Source organism: Vipera berus (genome assembly GCF_964194415.1).
Source record: "Vipera berus genome assembly, chromosome: 3".
In the NCBI taxonomy this organism is placed as follows: Eukaryota; Metazoa; Chordata; class Lepidosauria; order Squamata; family Viperidae; genus Vipera; species Vipera berus.
This window is the reverse complement of record NC_138204.1, coordinates 27809227-27836415: the sequence shown is the minus strand read 5'-3', so window position 1 is coordinate 27836415 and position 27189 is coordinate 27809227. Positions and strand designations below refer to the sequence as shown.

Genomic DNA, 27189 nt, shown 5'->3' with positions numbered 1-27189 from the left:
TTTTATATAGTGAAATATTCAGCATTGCGTCATCAAAATATGTTCAGATTTTGCATGCTATTTATTTATTTAATTTCTGTGCTGCCCATCTCCCCAAGATGTGACTCTCGGCTGGTATTAATTCAGTTACTGCGAGTAGCTTCCTAAAAGCATTCAGTTGGCTACCTAAGGAAACAGATGGACCTTTGATTTTATCCAACAAGATTATTTTATTTTCAGAAGGTTTGAAAAATATATCCTACTATTAAATATATCCTACTTTCCTTTTACTGTGTATACTGTACAGCAACTGACAAGTACACAAATAATTATAAAGTGCAATCATATAAATGATGGAATGTTAAAAATCAAAAGCCATTGAAACCTATTATATTCACAGGAACATAAGAACATATATCAGGAGGAAAAAAATTCCATAAGAAGAGAGTCCCATAGCCACCTCCCTAGGAAAGTGAAGCCCAAAGAATTCATAAAGAGCCATTCTCATGAGAACCTATCTATCCCTTCCAAGTTCATCTTAAGAAACAGGCATTTTGTGCAAGAAAGGACAATTCTTGAAATTATTTCTACCAGATAGTTTTGCTTATAAATTGTCTCTATAGTGTGATATTCTTCTTGTTGCCATGCAGGTGCACCTTGCTTCTAATCCTGTTCTTGACGCATGGTATGGAGCTCGGGACTGGGCACTGGAGTACATGAATCGTGAAGAAGGCTGGATAACTAGGAAAGATTATGAAGAGAAAGGTGGAGAATATCTTAAGGAACACTGCGCTTCCAATGTCTATGTGCCTATCCGTCTCCCAAAGCAGGCTCCACGGACTGCTGAAACATCATCGTCCAATAAAATGCCAGGGACTGCCACAAGCAGCACTTCTGAGCAAACGTGATACGTATATTATTCTTGGATGAAGGATGTTGCTTTCCAGAACTACAAGACAGTCTACAGAACTGGATTTGCATTTCAAAGACATGTATTGGGCATCTCAATCAAGGTACTTCTATATCTAAAAAAGGCAGCTAAGCCTTTTCTGTTTCCTATGGCAGTAAATGTTCAGTGTAATATGTTTGTGGTTGCCATGGGAAAAAATGGGCTCTACATCAGTTCTTGGTGTAAAAGAAAGAAAATGAATATTTCAAAGAAAATGCTCATTAGCCATACTGAATCAAACATATAATGTGTTTTATATTAATAAATTGTTGCCAAGGCTGTAGGTAACATCAATATCTTGTCTTGGGTTTATTTCATTTCATTGTTAATATGTCAACATAATAATTTCCAGAGGGAAAGTAACAGTACTGAGTTTCAGGAAGAACAAGTATTCTCAAAGAATACAATTGTATATGTGTAGCGAAAAATGCAGCACTGGCAATGTTAGTCCAGAAGAGGGAGCATTATCCAAAGAAAATAATATTTAGGAAAAACATAACCTTATCAAAATTACAGTTTTCAGGTATGTGGAATGATGTAAATGTCTAGCTATCTTTTCTTAACATATAGGAGATTTTTTTATTGATTTGGCATCATGATGAATCATAATAATCATTCTTACCCAAAAAAGTAATTTAAACATGCTTCACGTAAAGCTCCATTCTTGGTAGCCATGTAGTGTTTTTAGCAAAGATTTGTCCTAAATTCAGTATTTATTGGGGTGTTTTTAAAAAAATCTCTATTGTCCTCAATGGATTGTCCTCAATTTTCATTATACTAATCCTTAAAAATCTCATCATCCTTTCAGTACTGAGCAGCAAAATTCCATTAAATGTTACAGTAAAGGATTAAAGTAGGTGGTAATAATATGAGAGGCAGTTTGGTCTAGTGATTAAGGCAGGAGTCTCCAACCCTTGGTCCATGGACCAGTACCGGTCTGTGGTATGCCAGCAATCGGTCCACACAAACAAGCAAAGTCCCATCCGTGGGATGTAGGCAACACACAAAACCATGCACTCTCCAGTCCGCAGAAAAATCTCTCTCCAATATAACTGGTCCCTGGTGCCCAAAAGTTTGGGAACCTCTGGGTTAAGGCACCAGGCTAGAAAGTGGGAGATCGTGAATTCAAGTCCTGCCTTAGCTGTGAGAGTCAGCTGGATGACCTAGGGCCAGTCATTCTCTTTTAGCCCAACTCACCTCTCAGGATTGTTGTGGGGAAAATAGGAGGAGAAAGGTGTGTTGGATATGTTCACTGCCTTGAGCTATTTGTAAATGTAATAAAGGAGGGATACAAATAAAAAATAAGTAAAATATCTATTTTAACCCTGATTAAATAAACCAACTTTATGTTCCTTTTAAAAATCTTGATTTTTTAGTCACTTCAAATAATGTCCCACTTTATTTCTTTTAATTTTTTTCTTGTCCCTTCTTAAAAAATTCTTCAAACAGCTTGTTTTGTAAATCCAATATAGGAATGTTAATATTAATCCAGGTCCAGGTTTATATATCCTGTTTAATTATAAAGACATCAGCTGGTTTGTTTTATAAGCCCAATATAGCATTATTCTTGTAGCTTGACATTTTTAAATCCACTTTCAGATCAGTCTCAGTCTTCTTTCTGGTAAAACCTGTTCCTCTCCCATAACTCTTAAAACATGTTGAATGTTAAAATATTTTTGCTCCATTCTATATTAGATCATCTTGGGACAATTGTACAGTACACCTGAAACTGCTGAAGCTGGTCTTGAAGGCAGCTGTCAGATTTGTTTTCAAAGGATCTGTGCCTAATTGGAATATATAATATAATTTGAACTTTCACTGTTAATGTTGAATACTGATATTTGAACCTACTCAGGTTCTGCATGTCCACATAGTTATGGAAGATTCATAATGATGAGGAATGTAAATTCTTACATCCTATATTAGATGTTTTTGTAGATTTTGCTTGCATAAGTTCAGTATTGTCACACTGGTGCCACCTAGAAACCTGATTTAAAAATATCCTAACCTTCCTTAATATTTGCGTAGGCATATTGAAGAATGGTGAGAAATGTCAATTTAAAAATGCAACTGACAAGTTCCACATGTTTTTTGTACTCCAAATTTAGCCATTAAACTAGTTATCTTAAAAATAATGATTTTTTTTGTTACATTCATTTTGGGGGTGGCTGAAAGAGGAATAATTTAGGGCATAAATGACAGGCTAGACAGTACATATGCATTAGAGAGAGTCTTTATAATTAGAGAATTATTCTTCTAAAATGCAGTTATAATTCAGCAATTGTAAACAGTGGCAACAGACAAATATGAAATAAGAGCTCTGACAGTTCCAAAAGGGTGGAAAAACTACTTCCAACCATTTTTGGCAAGCGGTAGCTATTTTCTATAGAATAGTATTTACCCTCCTAATCTCGCTTGGAATTCTTCAACAAAAGTCCCATAGAATCTAATGGAACAGGAATGTGTCTTGATTTTATAATGCAAAAATAAGCCAGGAATAATCAGCTTTGATTATTTTATCTTGCTCTGTACCTTGGCAAGGTTTTTAATAGTTCTCAAACATTATTCCCAGTATTCTAACAATAACTACTTATCATGATCAATAAATGATGAGGAAATAACAAGAAAATTGTTGAATTCAGCTCCTCCCAGATAAAAAACATTAATGTTTGCCAAAAGGCATAATGAAAATCAAAAGTAGCAGAGTTAAACAAATACTTTCAAGTTTATAAAGTCTAACAAAGGGCATGATAGAGCAGAAATTAGAAGTGCAATTTCTATTCACATTTTGCAAGAAAATGGCACCATTAAACTGAAATGAGGTGTTTTTTAATGAATAAATCTAAATCAAACTCTAAATAAATGGACTTTATCAGTCCGTTTGGAGCTTGCAGTTCAAATAAACTGTTTTATAATCTTTCCATTAGCAGGTTCTTCATCATCATCATCATCAGCAGCAGTAATGACATAATAAATTTGTTTGGTTTTTATTTTGTGAAAAACATACTTAAGAAAAAATATATTTTTTAAAAAAAGTACTACATTCACATGATATTTCGCATTAACCACTTTGGTTAGGAACAAAATTCCAGTCCCAATTAGGGTAGCAAGGATTACCTGCATGTGCGTTTTTGCATACAGATGATGCCATGTTGTTGACTGCGAATGGGAATAATTTGCAGTAGCAGTTGGATTGTATGGGATCTGAAAATTAAGGAATTTTGATATGAAAATTAATGTATCAAAATAAATGTGTTTGAGAAAGAAAATCAATTGTAAATTGTACATAAATGGCAAAAAAGATGATTTTGTGTATTTTGATAGAATATTTACTAAAGATAAAAAAGTGGATCCAGAAAATGTGAAATATTTATTTATTGTATTTATTACAGCTGTCCGACTTCTAGACTCTGGGCAGTGTACAATAGGCCTAATGCATATATTATACGAAAGTTGGCAGAAAAGTAGTAAGTAGTATGGACTCTGTTGCAAGGAATGATTTTTTTTAAGATTTTTTTTTATCCCACCTTTAATATTTTTATAAATAACTTAAAGCAGTGCACATATCTAATATTACTTCCTCCTCCTAGTTTCCCCACAAGAAACCTGTGAAGTTGGGCTGAGAGACAGTAACTGGACCAAGGTGACCAAGCCAGGTTTCATGCCTATGGTGGAACCAGAACTGACAGTCTCTTGGTTCCTACCTTGGTGCCTTAACCACTTGCTTTTGATTATGCCTTCTGCCCACTTCATTATATTGAAGTGTAGATCAAAAGAAACTTAAGGATAGGCTGAATGCAATAAGAATGAGTTACAAAGAACTGAATACAATAAAGCAAGAAGATAATGGAATTAAGAATAGACATAATATACATTAAGCTGCTAATATAAAAGAAGTATATTGAGGTAGTTTAGTTATACAATGAACAGGACTGAATAGCAAATCAAATACAGTTGCAAGAAAAAGTATGTGAACCCTTTGGGATTACGTGGAGTTTTGCATGAATTGGCCATAAAATGTGCTCTAAACATCATGCAAGCCACAACAATAGTCTGCTGAAAATAATACTACACAAACATTAGCTGTTGTCATGTGTTAATTGAACATAACATGTAAACATTCACAGTGCAGGGTGGAAAAAGTATGTGAACCCCTAGCCTAATGACTTCTCCAAGAGCTAAGTGGAGCCAGGAGTGAGCCAACCTTGACTCCAATCAGTGTGATGATATTGGATGTGTTGCTGACAGCTGTCCTGCCCTTTAAAAACACACACCTGTTTTGGGTTTACTGGTCTCAAGAAGCACTGTCTGATGTGAACCATGCCTCGCAGAAAAGAGCTCTCAGAAGACCTACGATCAAGAATTGTTGACTTGCATGAAGCTGGAAAGGGTTACAAAAGTATCTCCAAAAGCCTTGATGTTCATGTGTCCACGGTAAGACAGACTGTCTACAAATGGAGAAAGTTTAGCACTGTTGCTACTCTCCCTTGGCTTGGTCGTCCTGTAAAAATGACTGCAAGAGCACAGCGCATAATGCTTAATGAGGTAAAGAAGAATCCTAGAGTGTCAGCTAAAGACCTACAGAAATCTCTGGCACATGCTAACATTTTTGTTGACACATCTACAATAAGGAAAACATTAAACAAGAATGGAGTACATGGGAGGACACCACGGAGGAATCCATTGCTGTCCAAAAAAAATATTGCAGCACGTTTGAAGTTTGCAAAAGAGCACCTGCATGTTCCACAGCACTACTGGCAAAATATACTGTGGACAGATGAAACCAAAATTGAGTTGTTTGGGAAAAACACACAACACTATGTGTGGAGAAAAAAAGGCACAGCACACCAGCATCAAAACCTCATCCCCACTGTAAAACATGGTGGAGGGAGCATCATGGTTTGGGGCTGGTTTGCTGCCTCAGGGCCTGGACGGATTGTTGTCATTGATGGGAAAATGAATTCCAGAGTTTATCAGGACATTTTGCAGGAAAACGTACGACCATCTGTCCGCCAACTGAAGCTCCGCAGAGGATGGGTGATGCAACAGGACAATGACCCAAAGCATACAAGTAATTCAACAAAACAATGGCTTCAACAGAACAGAATACGCCTTCTGGAGTGGCCCAGTCAGAGTCCTGACCTCAACCCGATTGAAATGCTGTGGCATGACCTTAAGAGAGCGATTCACACCAGACATCCCAAGAATATTGCTACACTGAAACAGTTTTGTGAAGAGGAGTGGTCCAAAATTACTCCACATCATTGTGCAGGTCTGAACTGCAACTACAGGAAACGTTTGGTTGAGGTTATTGCTGCCAAAGGAGGGTCAACCAGTTATTAAGTCCAAAGGTTCACATACTTTTTCCACCCTGCACTGTGAATGTTTCCATCTTATGTTCAATTAAAACATGACAACAGCTAATGTTTGTGTAGTATTATTTTAAGCAGACTGTGTTTTTCTATTGTTGTGACTTACATGACGTTTAGAGTGCATTTTATGGCCAATTCATGAAAAACTCCACATAATCCCAAAGGGTTCACATACTTTTTCTTGCAACTGTAAGTTGAAAAGAGGGCTAAGATGAGGAAGTTGTGGCTGGATCGAGTTGTTGAGATTCTGAAAGAAGAGAAGTTTCAAGAACAAAAGACAACGTATGAGCAATGTGTGGACATGGTTGAGGCAAGATTAATTTACCAGGATAGAAAGATACAGAGGGACAAACGAATACAAGTAGTCCTTGGTTAACAACTGCACTGTTTAGCGACCATTAAAACTTATGATGGCAACTAGTCCTTGAATGTACTACAGTTGCAGCATGCCAAAGGTCACTTGATTCCAATTTGCAACCTTCATAGTCAATGAAGAAGCTGCCACAAGTCATGTGATGTTGCGTTTAACAACCATGGGTGATTCACACTTTACAACTGCAGTGGAACTGATAAAACTCAATGCAATCATGTGCTGTTTCACGTAATGATCACGCTGCTTAGTGAAGGTGTTGTCATCCCAATAGCAGTGATTAAGTGAAGATTACTTGCAGGGTTAGTTTTAGTTATGTTTCTTTTCTAATTCATTTTTTTTACTTCACAATATATGGCTAGGTATTTCAAACTCCCTACTTCAATTTGTTTTACACCAATTTGCCTCTAAAGATAACACAAAAGTTACAAGTGGTATAAATATAGCAGCAAGATCAAGCCCTACCAATATAGAACTATACCTCTATTATAGTCAATGCATAAAAAGGTAAAGGTTCCCCCGCACATTATAGTCAATGCATAGGTAGGACTATAAGACCCGTGGTGGTGCGGTGGTTAGAATGCAGTATTGCCACCTAATTCTGCTGACTGCTGGCTGCCAGCGGTTCGGCAGTTCAACTCTCACCGTTTCAAGGTTGACTCACCATCCATCCTTCCAAGGATGATAAAATGAGGACCCAGATTGTTGGGGGCAATATGCTGACTCTGTAAAATTGCTTAGAGAGGGCTGTAAAGCGGTATATAAGTCTAAGCGCTATTGGTATTGGTTGCCAGGAAGCTTCTGGGCCCAATTCAGAGTGCTCATCATTATCTATAAAGTTCTAGATACATCAGGCAACATGTAATAAATGAATTCGCCCATCCAGTCCATTCATTGAGAGGACATACTGAAAATGTCTTCCTCTTATGAGTTCATGCAACATGAGTGACACAGCACACCTTTGCTGCAAAAGCCCCAACCTCATGGAATAATCTACTGTATATACTTGAGTATAAGCCGAATTTTTCAGCCCACTTTTTGGGCTGAAAAATTCCACTTCGGCTTATACTCCAGTCAACAAAAAAACTTACCGAGGACTTGTGCGCGGCCGAGGCTTTGGTGCTTCCAGGATCGCGCGCACCTCTCCCAAGCCACCGCCGTCCGGAGACCTGCCGAAGTTTGGGGAGGTTTGGGGAGGTGCGCGCGCACCTCCCCAAACCTCCCCAAACGTCGGCAGGTCTCCGGACCTCCGCGCCCTGCCTGCCTGCTTCTTTCCGCAGCGGAAAGAAGCAGGCAGGCAGGGCGCGGAGGTCCGGAGACCTGCCGACGTTTGGGGAGGTTTGGGCACCTCCCCAAACCTCCCCAAACGTCAGCAGGTCTCCGGACGGCGGCGGCTTGGGAGAGGTGCGCGCGATCCTGGAAGCACCGAAGCCTCGGCCGCGCGCAAGTCCTCGGTAAGCTCCGGGCGGTCACTTGCTTCGCGTCTCCTGAGGGAAGGGGGGGCGACTGGAGCGGGCGTGTTTCCTCGCCTGCTGGGCGCCGCGATTTGCCCGGGGAACGCGCGGGCCCCGAATGGCAGCGTGGAGCGAGGAAGCGGACAGCCAGGGCTTCCCCGAGAGCCGCGGCCACACAGGGTATTCCTGTGTATTCAGGCTTGCAAAATGGCGGATCGAGCCTCTGCTGGCGGCAGAGGCTTGCAGAGCGCGGATCCAGCCTCCGCCAGCGGCGGAGGCTTGCAGAACGGCGGATCGGCTTATACTCGAGTCAATAACTTTCCAGTTTTTGGGGGTGAAATTGGGGGTCTCGGCTTATACTCGAGTCGGCTTATACTCAAGTATATACGGTACCTCTACAAGTGCACGCAGCCCCCCCCATCTGCTTTGCTGCAAATCTGAAAGGAGTTGTTTGATTTGTTACAATAAGTCTGAAAAGAGTATTTGATTTGAATACATATTCAGGTCCAGCTGAGTGACTGTAGATGCTGATACTGGATTTCATATGGGGTTTATTTTTGCTTTGTGAGGTATGTTTTGGGTTTTGACATTATTCTGATTTACCTATTTATAGTATTCTATTTTTTGTTTTCTTATGTCGAGGATTAGGGCAGTTTAGAAATACAGTAAAAGAAACAAATGTATAGAACATTGTATAGATCACAGGTCTGCAACCCGCGGCTTCGGAGCCGCATGCGGCTCTTCAGCCGTCTCCTGCGGCTCCCAGTCCTCTGCCATGTGCAGTCCAAAAAAAAAAAAAAGTGGGACTAAAAAAGTTCAACCAATCAATTCAAATATGCAGGGTAGGTGCATATCTCGCCTTGGCTCCACTCTTCAGTCAAACCCTGTTCTGCACATGCGCGCATGTACGCGCATGTGCACACATTTTTTGCGGCTCCCAGTTTTTCCTTTTGTGAGGGAACCGGTTCCGAGTGGCTCTTTCACTGTTTCAGGTTGCTGACCCCTGGTATAGATCATGCTGGAGTCAGAGAAACCAATTTATCATTTATTTTTAATGTCTTCACCTCAAGCAAAGTATAACTTTCCTTCACAGCAAAAGGTGTCAAAAATCACACTACATGCAAAAGCTTAAGGGCATGTTTATTTATTAAGATTTATTTATAACTAATTCTTCTAGGATATCAGGGCAGCTAAATCCTATTTATTCAAATATCCAGTATAAGACTAAAATGTTGAGATAAATGATGATTAGGCCTGCAATGTTTTAATTAATAATTATTTGATCAATTTCAAAATGCCAATCCTCTTTAACCCTATGCATGTATCTGGCATTAAGCACCACTGAACTCAACAAGTCTTATCTTTAAGCAGATATGTACAGATTTGCACAGTAAAATCACAAAACAGTAAAAGATTCTGCTAAGGAACAGATGCTTTAAAAATATATGGCAAGAATGTACCAATTCTACACTTGGCAAGTGCCAAGAAGAGAAGGATTTTTTCCATTCTGTCAGCACAAATGCCTCTCCTAATAAGTATACTTATTGCTTCGAAGCATATTTCAACCAACCAGTTAATTAGGATTTTAATATTTTTGGTTGACAATACAAATTATTAGTGCCCCTCTTTATTTGTGTAGATTCTGCTCCAGCCAACACTATGATTAACTACTGTGAATTACATGATCTGAAATCTACAGGAATTTGGGGATGATGGTGTTAGGTTCCATATCTCATATTTTTCCTCTTGTGAGCTTTTCTTGATTTTCCGTCCCTTAGATGTCATCTTCATAGGGTACTGTCTCCTCCTCCTTGCTTGATTTCGGCAGATGTTGCAAAGCAAGCAGAAAGTCAGCTCAGTTGCATAGTTCCATGAGGCTTCCTCACTGCAAATACCTTCTTCAAAGTATATCTAGTAATGGGGGAAGTCATCAGGGTAAGCCATAAACCAGGGGTCTTCAAACTTGGCCCTTTTATGACTTGTGGACTTCAACTCCCAGAATTCCTTAGCCGGTGTGCCTGGCTGAGGAATTCTGGAAGTTGAAGTCCACAAGTCATAAAAGGGCCAAGTTTGAAGACCCCTGTCATAAACCATGCAGCTCTTTTATGGTATAATAGAATATGACAGGATAGAAAGCTGTCAGCTGCCTTGAGGTCTGTGAGTAGTACTAGCCTCCACAGTGCTTCACTGGGACTACAGAATAGGCAGCAGCTTCTGTCCCTATACTAAGCAAAAATCACACCAAATTTTGATCTTGTGTATGAATCAAGCTATAGTGTTTAACAACTTTTGAAAGATACTTTAAAGAGAATCTCAACATTTTTTACCTTTCTTGTTTTCCTGGAAACAATATAGAAAAAACAAAGGCAGTTGTATTAGGTAGGACACACACACACACACACCCTGCCCAAAAGCCAAAATATATATCAGGCCAATGTCATAGGCTAACTCAAGACCACAAAAAAAATAATGTGCAAATTTTTGAAATCTCTCTTAATATTATGGCAGTGGAATTTTAAAATAATATACATACTTTCCATGGAAACTAACCTATACAGTAGTTTGTTATAATGACCTAGATTTGCATATTTTAGACAACATTTGCTTATTTCAAGGTCACTGTTTAGTTATTTTTTCTATAACTTCAGGAGTCTTAGATGTAAATTTCAAATAGTACATTATATAGTAAAATGTTTCATAAAGGGAACTACCGTATATACTTGAGTATAAGCCGACTCGAGTATAAGCCGAGACCCCCAATTTCACCCCCAAAAACTGGAAAAAGTTATTGACTCGAGTATAAGCCGATCCGCCGTTCTGCAAGCCTCTGCCGCCAGCAGAGGCTCGATCCGCCATTTTGCAAGCCTGAATACACAGGAATACCCTGTGTGGCCGCGGCTCTCGGGGAAGCCCTGGCTGTCCGCTTCCTCGCTCCACGCTGCCATTCGGGGCCCGCGCGTTCCCCGGGCAAATCGCGGCGCCCAGCAGGCGAGGAAACACGCCCGCTCCAGTCGCCCCCCCTTCCCTCAGGAGACGCGAAGCAAGTGACCGCCCGGAGCTTACCGAGGACTTGCGCGCGGCCGAGGCTTCGGTGCTTCCAGGATCGCGCGCACCTCTCCCAAGACGCCGCCGTCCGGAGACCTGCCGAAGTTTGGGGAGGTTTGGGGAGGTGCGCGCGCACCTCCCCAAACCTCCCCAAACCTCGGCAGGTCTCCGTTCCTCCTGCCGACCTTTGGGGAGGTTTGGGCGCCTCCCCAAACCTCCCCAAACCTCGGCAGGTCTCCGTTCCTCCTGCCGACCTTTGGGGAGGTTTGGGCGCCTCCCCAAACCTCCCCAAACCTCGGCAGGTCTCCGTTCCTCCTGCCGACCTTTGGGGAGGTTTGGGCGCCTCCCCAAACCTCCCCAAACCTCGGCAGGTCTCCGTTCCTCCGCGCAGACCTGCCGACCTTTGGGGAGGTTTGGGCGCCTCCCCAAACCTCCCCAAACCTCGGCAGGTCTCCGTTCCTCCTGCCGACCTTTGGGGAGGTTTGGGCGCCTCCCCAAACCTCCCCAAACCTCGGCAGGTCTCCGTTCCTCCTGCCGACCTTTGGGGAGGTTTGGGCGCCTCCCCAAACCTCCCCAAACCTCGGCAGGTCTCCGTTCCTCCTGCCGACCTTTGGGGAGGTTTGGGCGCCTCCCCAAACCTCGGCAGGTCTCCGTTCCTCCGCGCAGACCTGCCGACCTTTGGGGAGGTTTGGGCGCCTCCCCAAACCTCCCCAAACCTCGGCAGGTCTCAGTTCCTCCTGCGACCTTTGGGGAGGTTTGGGCGCCTCCCCAAACCTCGGCAGGTCTCCGTTCCTCCTGCCGACCTTTGGGGAGGTTTGGGCGCCTCCCCAAACCTCCCCAAACCTCGGCAGGTCTCAGTTCCTCCTGCCGACCTTTGGGGAGGTTTGGGCGCCTCCCCAAACCTCCCCAAACCTCGGCAGGTCTCCGTTCCTCCGCGCAGACCTGCCGATTTTTGGGGAGGTTTGGGCGCCTCCCCAAACCTCCCCAAACCTCGGCAGGTCTCAGTTCCTCCTGCCGACCTTTGGGGAGGTTTGGGCGCCTCCCCAAACCTCGGCAGGTCTCCGTTCCTCCTGCCGACCTTTGGGGAGGTTTGGGCGCCTCCCCAAACCTCCCCAAACCTCGGCAGGTCTCCGTTCCTCCTGCCGACCTTTGGGGAGGTTTGGGCGCCTCCCCAAACCTCCCCAAACCTCGGCAGGTCTCCGTTCCTCCTGCCGACCTTTGGGGAGGTTTGGGCGCCTCCCCAAACCTCCCCAAACCTCGGCAGGTCTCCGTTCCTCCTGCCGACCTTTGGGGAGGTTTGGGCGCCTCCCCAAACCTCGGCAGGTCTCCGTTCCTCCGCGCAGACCTGCCGACCTTTGGGGAGGTTTGGGCGCCTCCCCAAACCTCGGCAGGTCTCCGTTCCTCCGCACAGACCTGCCGACCTTTGGGGAGGTTTGGGCGCCTCCCCAAACCTCCCCAAACCTCGGCAGGTCTCCGTTCCTCCTGCCGACCTTTGGGGAGGTTTGGGCGCCTCCCCAAACCTCCCCAAACCTCGGCAGGTCTCCGTTCCTCCTGCCGACCTTTGGGGAGGTTTGGGCGCCTCCCCAAACCTCCCCAAACCTCGGCAGGTCTCCGTTCCTCCTGCCGACCTTTGGGGAGGTTTGGGCGCCTCCCAAAACCTCCCCAAACCTCGGCAGGTCTCCGTTCCTCCTGCCGACCTTTGGGGAGGTTTGGGCGCCTCTCCAAACCTCGGCAGGTCTCCGTTCCTCCGCGCAGACCTGCCGACCTTTGGGGAGGTTTGGGCGCCTCCCCAAACCTCCCCAAACCTCGGCAGGTCTCCGTTCCTCCTGCCGACCTTTGGGGAGGTTTGGGCGCCTCCCCAAACCTCCCCAAACCTCGGCAGGTCTCCGTTCCTCCTGCCGACCTTTGGGGAGGTTTGGGCGCCTCCCCAAACCTCCCCAAACCTCGGCAGGTCTCCGTTCCTCCTGCCGACCTTTGGGGAGGTTTGGGGAGGCGCCCAAACCTCCCCAAACGTCGGCAGGAGGAACGGAGACCTGCCGAGGTTTGGGGAGGTTTGGGGAGGCGCCCAAACCTCCCCAAACGTCGGCAGGTCTGCGCGGAGGAACGGAGACCTGCCGAGGTTTGGGGAGGTTTGGGGAGGCGCCCAAACCTCCCCAAACGTCGGCAGGAGGAACGGAGACCTGCCGAGGTTTGGGGAGGTTTGGGGAGGCGCCCAAACCTCCCCAAAGGTCGGCAGGAGGAACGGAGACCTGCCGAGGTTTGGGGAGGTTTGGGGAGGCGCCCAAACCTCCCCAAAGGTCGGCAGGAGGAACGGAGACCTGCCGAGGTTTGGGGAGGTTTGGGGAGGCGCCCAAACCTCCCCAAAGGTCGGCAGGAGGAACGGAGACCTGCCGAGGTTTGGGGAGGTTTGGGGAGGTGCCCAAACCTCCCCAAAGGTCGGCAGGAGGAACGGAGACCTGCCGAGGTTTGGGGAGGCGCCCAAACCTCCCCAAAGGTCGGCAGGTCTGCGCGGAGGAACGGAGACCTGCCGAGGTTTGGGGAGGCGCCCAAACCTCCCCAAAGGTCGGCAGGAGGAACGGAGACCTGCCGAGGTTTGGGGAGGTTTGGGGAGGCGCCCAAACCTCCCCAAAGGTCGGCAGGAGGAACTGAGACCTGCCGAGGTTTGGGGAGGTTTGGGGAGGCGCCCAAACCTCCCCAAAGGTCGGCAGGTCTGCGCGGAGGAACGGAGACCTGCCGAGGTTTGGGGAGGCGCCCAAACCTCCCCAAAGGTCGGCAGGAGGAACGGAGACCTGCCGAGGTTTGGGGAGGTTTGGGGAGGCGCCCAAACCTCCCCAAAGGTCGGCAGGAGGAACGGAGACCTGCCGAGGTTTGGGGAGGTTTGGGGAGGCGCCCAAACCTCCCCAAAGGTCGGCAGGAGGAACGGAGACCTGCCGAGGTTTGGGGAGGTTTGGGGAGGCGCCCAAACCTCCCCAAAGGTCGGCAGGTCTGTGCGGAGGAACGGAGACCTGCCGAGGTTTGGGGAGGCGCCCAAACCTCCCCAAAGGTCGGCAGGAGGAACGGAGACCTGCCGAGGTTTGGGGAGGTTTGGGGAGGCGCCCAAACCTCCCCAAAGGTCGGCAGGCCTGCGCGGAGGAACGGAGACCTGCCGAGGTTTGGGGAGGCGCCCAAACCTCCCCAAAGGTCGGCAGGAGGAACGGAGACCTGCCGAGGTTTGGGGAGGTTTGGGGAGGCGCCCAAACCTCCCCAAAGGTCGGCAGGAGGAACGGAGACCTGCCGAGGTTTGGGGAGGCGCCCAAACCTCCCCAAAGGTCGGCAGGAGGAACGGAGACCTGCCGAGGTTTGGGGAGGTTTGGGGAGGCGCCCAAACCTCCCCAAACGTCGGCAGGTCTGCGCGGAGGAACGGAGACCTGCCGAGGTTTGGGGAGGTTTGGGGAGGCGCCCAAACCTCCCCAAAGGTCGGCAGGAGGAACGGAGACCTGCCGAGGTTTGGGGAGGTTTGGGGAGGCGCCCAAATCTCCCCAAAGGTCGGCAGGAGGAACGGAGACCTGCCGAGGTTTGGGGAGGTTTGGGGAGGCGCCCAAACCTCCCCAAAGGTCGGCAGGAGGAACGGAGACCTGCCGAGGTTTGGGGAGGCGCCCAAACCTCCCCAAACGTCGGCAGGTCTGCGCGGAGGAACGGAGACCTGCCGAGGTTTGGGGAGGTTTGGGGAGGCGCCCAAACCTCCCCAAACGTCGGCAGGTCTGCGCGGAGGAACGGAGACCTGCCGAGGTTTGGGGAGGCGCCCAAACCTCCCCAAACGTCGGCAGGTCTCCGTTCCTCCGCGCCCTGCCTGCCTGCTTCTTTCCACTGCGGAAAGAAGCAGGCAGGCAAGGCGCGGAGGTCCGGAGACCTGCCGACGTTTGGGGAGGTTTGGGGAGGTGCGCGCGCACCTCCCCAAACCTCCCCAAACTTCGGCAGGTCTCCGGATGGCGGTGGCTTGGGAGAGGTGCGCGCGATCCCGGAAGCACCAAAGCCTCGGCCGCGCACAAGTCCTCGGTAAGTTTTTTTGTTGACTGGAGTATAAGCCGAAGTGGAATTTTTCAGCCCAAAAAGTGGGCTGAAAAATTCGGCTTATACTCAAGTATATACGGTATGTTTAGCAGTAGTAGGTATTAATCATGAAACTGTTTGCTACCACTGTTATAATTTTCTTGCTTGCGCATCTTGCTGCACTATCATCCATGAGTGACTTCTTATAAAAAAAAAATCCTCAAATCACAGTTGTTAGCATGACATATTCTTGAAACAGGATAAAGGCAGCCAGTAGTTGATATCTGAGCTATATAATGTGTGATATCATAGCAAAGTATATAATGCTTTGAAGCACTGCAGCCTAATGTATAATTTAAGCATTCCTTGTTTACAAAAGGTAATTCCTACCTACATTTGAAGAAATTCATTGGAGGCATTGGATGATATCTTACATACTAGATACTATGACCTGAATTAGCTTGTAAGCTTGGAATAGTCTAGAATCAGCCTCATATAGTAGAATCAGATGCTGCTGTTAGGTTAACACCCCGTCCTAATATGGTTTCTTTATATATTTTAATATAACATATGAATCCAACCAAATGAGTTCACAGTTCATCAATAAACCATGATTAAATAAACCACAGTTGCTTGTTATATAAATCTAATTGTACAGATCTTTATGTAAGACTCTCATGAATATTATGTATTTTTCAGGAACATTTATATAAATACAGTCTGTATGTGGCTTAAAAAAAAGCAAAGACAGCATGCAACCAATCCAAACAAAAGCAAAAAAAAAATCTATCCAAAGATAGATTTGTGCAAGTAGTATACATAAAGCAAGTTGAAAAGATGTTTGAGAGATTCATGCAGAGATTCATTTGTAGTTTTTATGACCAACCATAAATTCACAGCTTCTAGACAGCTCTGCTAGTCAGGGAAAAGACATAGAAATGCAGTATAAATGTTGACAGAAATATTTTGTCTGCATCTATTGTGTGACTGTGTTTTATAAACAAGCAAATCTCAACACTTGGCTCTAAACTTTCCTTTTTTAAAAAAATTTGAAGCCACTGGGGAAACTGACCTACTAGCAAACATGACTGCCAGGTCTATTTTAATTCTGTATATTGATTCCTGGCTTGAAGCAGGAATAAGCTTTATGGGGAATCATGGGGAGCCATTATGGAATTATACCCTTAAGTATGGAATGACTACAGATGAGACCTGACAAATCCTGCCCAGCTATTAAATGAAAGAAATGTAAAAGCAGGAAGAATTACAACTGAACAGTTTGAAAAGCTACTAAAAATAATTAGCACTTAGAATAGAAAGCTCCCTGGCTGTCAAAGTGTCAACTTTCCATTATTAGTGGTAATCAACAACCCACTACTATGTTACCAACCATTACATGGTAATTATCTCCATGATTTCAGTAAGCACCATTGCTGATAAAGCTATGGTATAAAACTAAAGATAATGAGCAGTATTTTAGATTTACAAGTTGGTCCCCAAGACTCCTTTCCATTTTAGCAGTTGTACAGGTAGAGATCTGATTCGCTGTTATGCAGATAATAGGTGGAGCCAACATATTGCTTGAGAAGGGACCACTTAGTAATTTATTTCCTCCCCCCAAAAAAATTACATCTAGAAATTTCCTTTTTTGCATTTAACAACAGATTTAAGAAAGCAGCTGAAAATTATCAGAACATGTGCATTGCTGCACTGTAAGAAAAAACAGACCTCAGAACTTCAAATTCTTAAAGAATTTTGAAAAAGATCATTGCTAAATACAGATCAGAATCATTTAACACAGCTTCAATAATTTTCACACCCCAGCCTTTTATCTATTAAAGTAAATTATGAATAGTTATAATCTTTCATTCAGAGTTTGTCTCAAGAGGTACAAGTACATTGTTAAACGAAAGCAGTGTGTACATTGAAATATCATTTTCTTTTATCACCCTGCCCCAAGTAAAAAATAAGTATTAATTTTCAGCCCTTTTATGATGGAGACAAGATTTGGTGTTTTACATATACAATTAATACACAGGGTCCTTTTATTGTATAAAATAACACTACCTCAATAGTAGAATATTTGTCACATTCCACATTTGATGGAGCTCAAGCCCTTGACCTCCTCTATTTTTTAAAAAGATATATAACATTGTTCTTCAACAAAAGCAATCTCCATTATCCTAATGTGGCCTAGAAACAGAAATATGTCAATTCCCAAAATAATGTATGACTTGATATAATTCAGAGCTGTCCCTTTTTGTCACACTATTAGATAAAAAGGAACATGGTTTTTTAAATGCTTACCGAAGCCAAATGTATGTTATACTTACATGCATTATACATTGCTTAATATTTTATAAGGGGAGAAACAATTTGAAAAGCAAAATGTAATTCAGAGCAAGTATGTAGAATTTGTTGGGAACACCTGAAATTTAATGTATTTTTCTTAATATATTCATCAACTTATAAGCAGCCATGAGAGACTAGAAAAAGACATGCAAACCTAATTTGTCTGGAATAAGGTTACTTTCCCCCCCTCTACCATAGATTAATAGTAATTATAATATTACTCTCCAGGATTCCTACTTATGCACCTAATACATTAAATAGCATAATTATGAAAAACCTTTCAATTAAAATGCAAGTACAGAATTCTGAAATCATAAAATGCAACCAACACTTAAGATACTTAAGACTTATTGCAGCAAGAAAAGATGATGTATTTAATAAAGTGGCAATAAAGATAGACAATAGGGCCCGCAACTTGGGCGTCCTCCTGGATTCACGGCTCAGTTTGGAAGATCATATAGGAGCCGTGGCCAGGGGGGCTTTTGCCCAGGTTCGCCTGGTGTGCCAGTTACGGCCCTATCTGGACCAAGATGCCCTACGCACAGTCACCCATGCGCTCGTGACCTCCCGGCTAGACTATTGCAATGCTCTCTACATGGGGGCTGCCCCTGAGGACCACTCAGAGGCTTCAGCTGGTGCAGAATGCAGCCGCGCGAGTTGTGATGGGAGTCTCCCGATACTCCCATGTAACACCTCTGCGAGCTGCATTGGCTTCCAGTTGCCATCCGGGTGAGATTCAAGGTGCTGGTGATTACCTATAAAGCCCTAAATGGCATGGGCCCAGATTATCTAAGGGAGCACCTGCTGCCAGCGTCAATTTCCCATCGTCCTGTGCGCTCCCACAGGGAGGGCCTCCTCAGGGTACCACCGGTCAAGGATTGCCGACGAGCGATCCCCAGGGGGAGGGCGTTCTCTATGGGCGCACCTGCCCTATGGAATCAACTGCCAGCGGAACTCCAGACTGCCCACGACCTTCATTCATTTCGCCGGGACCTAAAAACCTGGCTCTTTGAGCTATCTGGTCTGGACTGAGGGGTTTAATGTTTTTAAATTGTGATTTTAATTTTTGCGGCTAGACTTAATTTAATTTAATTTTAATTTTATATTGTATTGTTTTTAAATTTTGCCTTGTAAACCGCCCTGAGTCCTTTGGGAGTAGGGCGGTATATAAACCGAAATAATAATAATAATAATTAATAATAATAATAATAATAATAATAATAATAATAATAATAATAATAATAATACCATCAAACTAAAAGTATCTTCAAAATCCAGACAAAATAGTACAGCATGTCAAAGTTAAGTTACTTCTTAAACTTCAAGGGGGGAAGGAATTGAAACAGGAAAACTGGGATGGCAATAGGACTAAACATCCTTGCTTAATGTCTCTATTCCCATTTGACCTTTTAAAAAAAGAAAGAAGGAAGGGCCTACAGTTTATATATTCACATGTAACATGTCATTAAGCTATACATTCAGTTTCTACTACTCCTTTCTTGAAATTTTATACAATGATCGAGACACTTTAAAGAATTTTAAGAAACCATTATGATTTGCAACAAGAGAATAAACATATGACAAGTAATTCAAAGTGGCTAAGGTATGGTGAATTGCTACGATACTCCCCAGGAGCATTTAAAATAAATTCAAGAGATTTGATTATCAGAAGGCTGTAAATCAGTACTCAGCAGGTTCTTCAAGTCCAGACATCTGAAGTATAACTTCAGTACGTATGTTTTACAAATCATAGATTTATTTTATACAATTACAAGGTACCCTCCTGTTTAAAGAAGGCTGAGGGAAGGAAGATATAGCCCATGGGAAGGCTGGGGGTGGGGAAAACTTAGCAGAGCAATTTGCAACTTTCCTTTGCAGCTTCCCCATTGATTTTGCTTGAAGGAAGTCGGCAGGGAATGTTGCAAATGATGATGCATGATCATAGGATGCTGCAAACATTGTAAGTGCAAACTGGTACCCAGGTTCTGGAATAGCAATCACATGATCGTGGGGGGTGCTACAAGTAGAACTTCGAGGATCAGTCATATGAACCACTCGTTCAGTGCCATTTTAACTTCAAATGAATGAGTGCTTGGTAAGAATTACCTGTATTTGAAAAAAGTTCCCTAATTCAAGCCCATGTCCTTACTTAATTTATTAAATTATTTGCATGCATTGTACATTTTTAGTGACCTAATGAACAGCACTTCCTAAGTTTACCTCATTGTCACCTCTAACATCCTTTTCATCATTATCTGCCAACATCTTGGGAACACCTAACAAGCAAATCCATAAGAAACTTTTGCATTCATTTTTACTACCTTTCCCTTTGTACAGGGAAAAATAATGGCATCTTCCTAATATATAGTGTGCCTACTCTTGTATGTCCTGCCTTCTAGAATTACTTTTCTTCAGAGATTTGTGTTACTCCCACCTTTACATTATTCAGAAAACTACTGAAGATCTGGTTATTGTCCCTGGCCTTGGGACAGGGTAACTGTGGAGGTCCTTTTTTGTTCTTTTGCTCATTTTGATATTGTTTTGATTATTTTGATCCCTAGTTGTAAGCTGCCCAGAGTCATATGGGAATCCATCTGCCTATAAATTAAATTATACCAATATATGAACCCCAAATGAGGCTGATTAAAGCACATATAAAAATCTGTAGATAGTAAGTTGACTGAGATTGCTGTGTAAGGAAGAGGATTATTCAAGTATCTTAAACATAAATGTCCAATTTTCTTCATAAAGAAATTCTGCTAAAGCCCTCCGACTATCTACTATTCTCTATAGTTTCTAGTCCAGTTAAGTGTAGCAAGAGTAGTATAAAATACTAGTTTAAAATGTCAACATCATCAACATGGTTCAGTTATAAATTACAAAAAAAAAACCAATTTTCTTGGTTTCTACAACATACTATACTGAACCATAAACTAAACCTATGAGCTTCATTTATATAACATGTTCAGTTAAAATGTGGCTGATTTTTTTTGTAGTTTAGTGTGTTGTGCTAACCCAGATATTTTTGTCTTTATCCTTTAATAGTATGGAGATGCCAATGAAGACTGAATAATATATGAACATTGCAGTTTCATTTCATCATAACAAAAATTACCTATTCTGGGCTGGAAAAAAAGACAACTAGACGGCAGAAGGACAGTACAGAAAACCTGCCATCTATTAGTCATCCAGATTTCTGGAAACCAGATCTAGTACATATAACCATTATCCAAAGAATATCAATAATAGCAACAACAATAAAACATTTAGGAAATAAATAATAATTTATTTGGCCAGAAATAATAATTTGCATGCAAAAACAAAGTACTGAGTGATACCCAGCCAGAAATTAATCACTTAAATCCACTGATTTTCAGAAGAAGAGGATTTAAATCTGTTCCATTTAAATTATTGAAATTTTAAAGCAATTTATTTGTTTGGCTGACACCCAATAGATTTTAAAATACTTTAAATATTTCTGCAATCCTTCTTAATCTTCCTGGCTCTATTCTGGAATTAAATTGTGTATTGTAAAGCCAGGGCAAATGCATTTGAATGTGATCTTGGTTTATATATCTGTTAATTGTTTAGGATTAGAAACTACATTCTGCAAATTTGTTTCTGCCAAACTTAAAAGAACTAAGCCCTGTTCTGTTTAGCCATCACTTATTGAAACACACACTCTTGCTGGATTTACACATTGACTTGAGCCAAGACCTCATTATACATGATGCAAGAAGCTTGGATTACAACTTTTAGTTTCTGTAAAACCAAAATGATTGTTATTCTATGTTTGTATGCCAAACACTTGTTTCAATCATGTAATGGAGGTAGATGGAGGCAAACAAAGTCATTACCAAAAGCCAACATGGGTTTGTCAAAAACAGATCATGCCAGACAAATCTTATTGCATTCTTTGACCAGGTGACAAAATTAGTGGACCAGAGGAATGCTGTGGATATAATTTACTTGGACTTCAGTAAGGCATTTGATAAAGTAGACCACAAGCTATTACTTGATAAGATAGAAAAATGTGGGTTAGACAGCATCATCACCAGATGGATTCGTAGCTGGCTGACTGGCCGTAACTCAGCGTGGGGTCCTCAATGGAACTGCATCTACATGGAGGGAAGTGTGTAGTGGAGTGCCCCAGGGCTCGTGTTCTGAGGCCAGTGCTCTTCAACATCTTCATTAATGATTTGGACGAGGGGATAGATGGAGAACTCAACAAATTTGCAGACAACACCAAGCTGACAGGAATAGCCAACACACCAGAAGATAGGCTTAGTAAAAACACATTTATTCTCATTTCTCTAGCTTTTCCTTTTCCTCTAGCTTGTTAATTTATTTTGTTCTATTGATTTGAAACTTATGCCCTTTTCTCATAAATTCTTATGTGACCTTATGTTCTATTTTTATTCCCTGCTACAGGGTAGTCCTCAGCTTACAGCAGTTCATTTAGTGACCGTTCAAAGTGACCACGGCACTGAAAAAAGTGACTTATGGCCAGTTTTCACACTCACAACCAGTGCAGCATCCCCATGGTCATATGATCAAAATTCGGATGTTTGGCAACTGACTCATACTTACAATGATTGCGGTATCCCGGGGTCCTTTGATCACTTTTTGTGACCTGCTAACAAGTAAAATCAATGGGGAAGCCAGACTCACTTAACAACCTTGTTACTAACTTAACAATTGCAGGGTTTCACTTAACTGTGGCAAGAAAGATCGTAAAATGGGGCAAATTTATTTAACAAATGTCTTGCTTAACAACAGAAATGTTGGGCTGAATTGAGGTCTTATGTTGAGGACTACCTGTATTATTGCTTTCAATCCTTAAAGCCATTCTGTAAACATAGGATTATCAAATGAAGAAGCTAGTGTCATTGACAAATACTTACCAGTTCTTCAGTCCTAAAATAGGTCAGGTTCCCAATTTTTTAAAAATGATTAGGGAAGGCTAGTGTTCAACAGAATATGAAAAAACATCCGTTGTTGTGGGTTTACATACATATTGCTGTAACTAGCAAGTGAAGACTATATGGGAAGTCCTTAACTTACAGCCTTTTGTTTAGTTTCTTTTAGCTCAAAGTTACAACAGCACTGGAAAAAGTGAATTATGATCATTTTTCACACTTAACGACTTTTATGATCAAAATTCAGATACTTGGTAACTGGCTCATATTTATAATGGTTGCAGTGTGCAGGGGTCATGTGATCACCTTTTGCAAACTTCTGACCAGCAAAGTCAATGGGGAAGCCAGTTTCACTTAACAACTGTGGCAACAAAGGCTGTAAAAAGAAGTCAAATTCACTTAACAACTGTTTCCCTTAGCAACAGAAATTTTGGGCTCGATTTTGGTTGTAAGTCAAGGGCTACCTGTATCTTCTAAGCAATTGGTAGCCTTTACCAAAGCAAGAAAATGAGTGGCATATATTATCCCTCCCCCAAAATAAAAACAAATTGTCGTATTTTTCAAGGGGTAACCTACTTATGCCTGCAGGAAAATACTTTGATTTAATTTATAAAGCCTTGTAGAAGAGATCTGGTAAGAGTACTTTTTCAAGATATTTTTGAAAGATGGTTCTTACGAGAGTGAAAAAAAACCCCACAGTATGTCAGAATCAATATTATAACTCATGGGTGTATAGGTTTGCTAAGGTATCTGGTTTGTTTACCTTGAACTTAGCAAGCTTTGTGGACTCAACCCTTGTGATTTAGTCAGCAAACGATTATTTTAATGGTCCATTTTATTTATATCCTACCTTTCCATTCAGACATGCCATGAAGCCTTTCCTAAACTGTAGTCTTACTAACAGGAGGATTCAACTCCATTTTGAACAAGCTGAACTGAAAGTTGAATTTTCTACTGACAAATAGCACCTGTGTGTTGTCTGGATTCAAGCTCAGCTTCTTCTCATTCATCCAGAATACACATTGCTTTCTTGGAATTAGATACTAGGAAGCAGTATGGTTGGGTTCCATCAACATATTGATAGCATCCTAACCCAGATAACATCCTCTACCAGTTTCCTGAAGATGTTGAATAGCATAAGGGATGAGACTGAACACTGGACAGGCCTATGGCCCTTTATTAGGGCCATAGGCTGTGGTGGCTCAGTGGTTAGAATATAGTATTACAGGCTAATTCTGCCAACTGCTAGCAGTTCAATTCTCACCTGCTCAAGGTTGACTCAGCCCTCCATCCTTCCAAGGTTGCTAAAATGAAAACTGAAATTGTTGGGGGCAACATGCTAACTCTGTAAACCCCTTAGAGAGGGCTGTAAAGCACTGTGAAGTAGTATGTAAATCTAAGTGCTATGGTTATTGCTATTGCTTTCTAGGCACAGCTCAACTGAAAAAATGCAAAGGGCCCGTTGCCCCAAGGCCTAGTCTTAATATTTGCTCCAGACATATGCCAATTTTAATAGCATTAATTATTAATTATTGTGAAGAACTCCAGGACAATTCAGGCTAAAATTTTCCCATTCAGTTGCTATAAGTTATTCACCAAGGCAATCTCAGTCATTCTTGCTAAAAGCTTAGATCAAACTTCAAATCTAATGTTTCTAGTATACAAATAGGACAGCCTGCCTCTAGTGACCCTCACCTCTATGAAGATAGAACTTGCAGTATTTTAACCAAGCCGCCCTTATGCCACCTAATTATTCCGAATCTTATTTTTGAAATGTATTAGATAACTGGGGAGAAATTTAAGTTGTACAAAACTGAAGAAAGTTAATTAGAATAACATCTGTAGTAAAATCAATGCACCTTGATCCATGATACAGCTGTCAGTTGACGCTGAAAACAATTTCTATTACCTTAAACGTTTTATTTTTTTTTACAAAACATGAATGTCTTCTCATATTGGCATTTAATCAATTTATTACATACATACATACCCTGCCTGACCAAATTGGATGGGTAGAAATAAATTGGAGAAAATGGTTCCTTAAATTAGCCAGCCCCAAGCCATGAAGAGGTCTAAAGGTGATAATCAGCACCTTAAATTGGAAACTGGAAACCAATGTAGCTCACAAAGCAGTGGGGTTGTATTGAATACCCAACACCCTTTACTATTTGTGCAGTTACATTCTGCACCAGTTTAAGCTTCTGAATGATCTTCAGGAGCAGCCCATGTAAAGTGCATTGCAGTAGTCCAGATGAGAAATTATGAGGGGCATGAGTGAAGCAATTTTTTTTTTAAAAGTATGTGGGGTCCTCATTGAATCAGACCAAAGAAATTCAGGAAATCATAGTTAACAAATTCATGTTTTATGCATGTAGATATCAGTTCAATTATTGCAATTATTCAAAATTGTTTCATTGACTTCAATGGTAGTTTCTCCTAAGTAGTTTCAATTTTTTTTGTCAAGCAGTTTATTTGAATTTTCATTTACATACTGTAAAACTTGACACTTTTTTGGCTTTGTAGCTATAGCTTTCTCCATCTAGGTCACAATTCTGTGCCAGATTTTTCCTTCTCCTGAGATTTATACTTTACTTTTTGCTCTCACATCCAGCAAAGATAGATTTTTAAAGTATATCAATTTAGGTTAATAATTTTTCCCTCCTCAGAAATACTGGTTTCATAGCTAGCTTTAAGAACATAACACTCAAACAGATTTACTAGAATCAAAACAAAAGATAGCATTGTTAACTTTAATACAGTATGTGTGAAATAGAATTTTAGCAGGAACAGCAAGTCTTACAGGGACTAAGCTATGCCTGTTATACTTTTAATACTGTATAATGAAGGGTTAATCTTTTGTAATACATGCAATATATATCTCTAGCAACTTAAAAAATTGACTATATTCACATAATACAATAAACCTGTTCTGTACCAGCCTGCTACCGGCCCTGCAGAAAAGGCAGGGACAACCCTTTTGCAAACAGCGCGATCCAAACCGAGTTCCATCCTTAGCCCTGGAAATCCATTGGGGGACTTCGAGCCATCACTTTCTCTTGGCCCAATTTACGGTCGCAGGATGGTTGCTATGGGGCACATTTGATTTGTTGCTTAGATTGTGAGCCGCCCTGAGTCTTCGGAGAAGGGCGGAATATAAATGGGATTAAAATAAATAAATAAAAAACAAAATAAAAAAAAACCGGAGTAACGTGCCTTCAATTCCCTAACACAGCGTTTCCCAACCTTAGGAACTTGAAGATGCGTGGACTTCAACTCCCAGAATTCCCCAGCCAGCATAGCTGGCTGGGGAATTCTGGGAGTTGAAGTCCACGCATCTTCAAGTTCCTAAGGTTGGGAAACGCTGCCCTAACAAAAGGCAAGGGTGCAAATTCCAGAAATAGAAACATTGAGATGTTTTTTTTTTGCTTCTGGAAGAGTCACCACGGGACAGGTTTTGGCCAGCACATCGGTCGGCTGCCTTTAATCCTCTCACAGCCCACGTCGGCCCGCGAGACGCTCATCCTCCCACCGCTCTTCTCCGTCGAGAGGCAGCGTCCCCCTTTTTTTTTTTACCTTTCCTGACCTCCGCGCCCCGCTCCCTTCCTCACTCGCAAAGCCCCGCCTCGGAGGAGGAGGGGGGCGTGGCGCAGCTTCCCAGGCTCCTCCCCTTCGCTTCATCCGAGCTGCTTTAGCGCCGGCTTAGCCGCTTCTCGAAGCTCCCGAGGAAACGGATGAGGTTGGTAACGAGAGTGGGCAGCAGCTGCCCGCCGTCAGTCGGCGCTGCTCCTGACCGCGCTCGCTTGGCTCGTCCGACGCTGGGCGGTTGCTGCGCTGCGGGAGCTGCTGGCTCTTCGTCGGTCCCGGTGAGTTGCTTTGGGTGAGAGTGCCCGGGCTCTGCGCCTGGTCCCGGGAGGCGAATGGAGCCGGTGGCGCGTGCGGGGAGTCTTCTTCCATCGAAGCCCGCGGCGGCGTTTGGAGGTGCGGTGCGTCGCCAGGGCGGAAATCTCGAGGGAGCTGAGAGGTTGGAAGGACGGGCGAGGAAAGGGAATTAGACGAGTGGGTGAGCTGCAGACCTTCCTGGTTTTTACTCAGTGGAAGATCTAGAGCAAATTCGACATCACCTCCCGTATGTTTTACCTTCTGTGTATACATGTTGCCTTATGTGTGCTTGCTGCTGTCCCTCCACAGAATGAAAATAATAATAATAAAAAAACCCTTCCAGTCTTTACTCATGAAGTTTAAGCAAAGGCGGATAAAGAAACACTGGGGTGCAGAGTTTTTTTCCCCCCTCAGCTAACTTACCGAGAAAATATGGGCGTGATTGTGTTAATTTGAGGACCGTTCAGGTGTTCGTGAAGAAGTGGACGGAGGGAAAGATGTCTGACCACTCCTTTCTCCGACCACTGTCAAGTGAGGAGGAGGAGGAGGATGGCTACAATGAACTGGGTTAGAGCTATCTTTGCCTTTTATTTTTGGCTTCGGACGTTAGGGAGTTAGCTTGTTCAGTAGGGCTCGGATTTAAAGCTGGTTTAAACGAAGCCCAGCTTGAAGGAGAAATAAGAATGCAAGTTCTGAAAACCAAACTGCAAAGGTCTCGCTTCATTGTTTCAGAAATTAAAGAGAAAACCTATATCTGAAATGAGCTTTGCCTTGAACAGAGGTGCATAATCACTACAATGTTCCCAGATCATTTTATGCAAGCCTGCGTCAACTTTTTGTT

At 42.9% G+C, this 27189-nt stretch overlaps 2 protein-coding genes across 10 annotated transcripts in view; both read left to right on the top strand.

Annotated features, from left to right (window-relative positions):
- Positions 1-21955, top strand: part of ACTR5 (actin related protein 5) — a 40386-nt gene extending 18431 nt beyond the window's left edge. The window contains exons 9-10 of one of the 2 annotated variants that reach the window (XR_014025802.1): positions 630-992; positions 20596-21955. Coding sequence is in view for 1 of the 2 variants with exons in the window: in XM_081322597.1 (XP_081178723.1) it covers positions 630-887 (258 nt within the window). In the remaining variant the exon portion in view is untranslated. Of the gene's footprint in view, positions 1-629; positions 1223-20595 lie in introns of those variants that run through there. The other variant, XM_081322597.1, reaches the window with a different exon arrangement.
- A 4212-nt stretch (positions 21956-26167) lies between these two features.
- PPP1R16B (protein phosphatase 1 regulatory subunit 16B) overlaps positions 26168-27189 on the top strand; it is a 125147-nt gene continuing 124125 nt past the window's right edge. For 7 of the 8 annotated variants that reach the window (XM_081322603.1, XM_081322602.1, XM_081322600.1 and 4 more), the window contains exon 1: positions 26168-26332. The gene's annotated coding sequence lies outside the window, so the exon portion shown is untranslated. Of the gene's footprint in view, positions 26333-26377; positions 26530-27189 lie in introns of those variants that run through there. The other variant, XM_081322605.1, reaches the window with a different exon arrangement.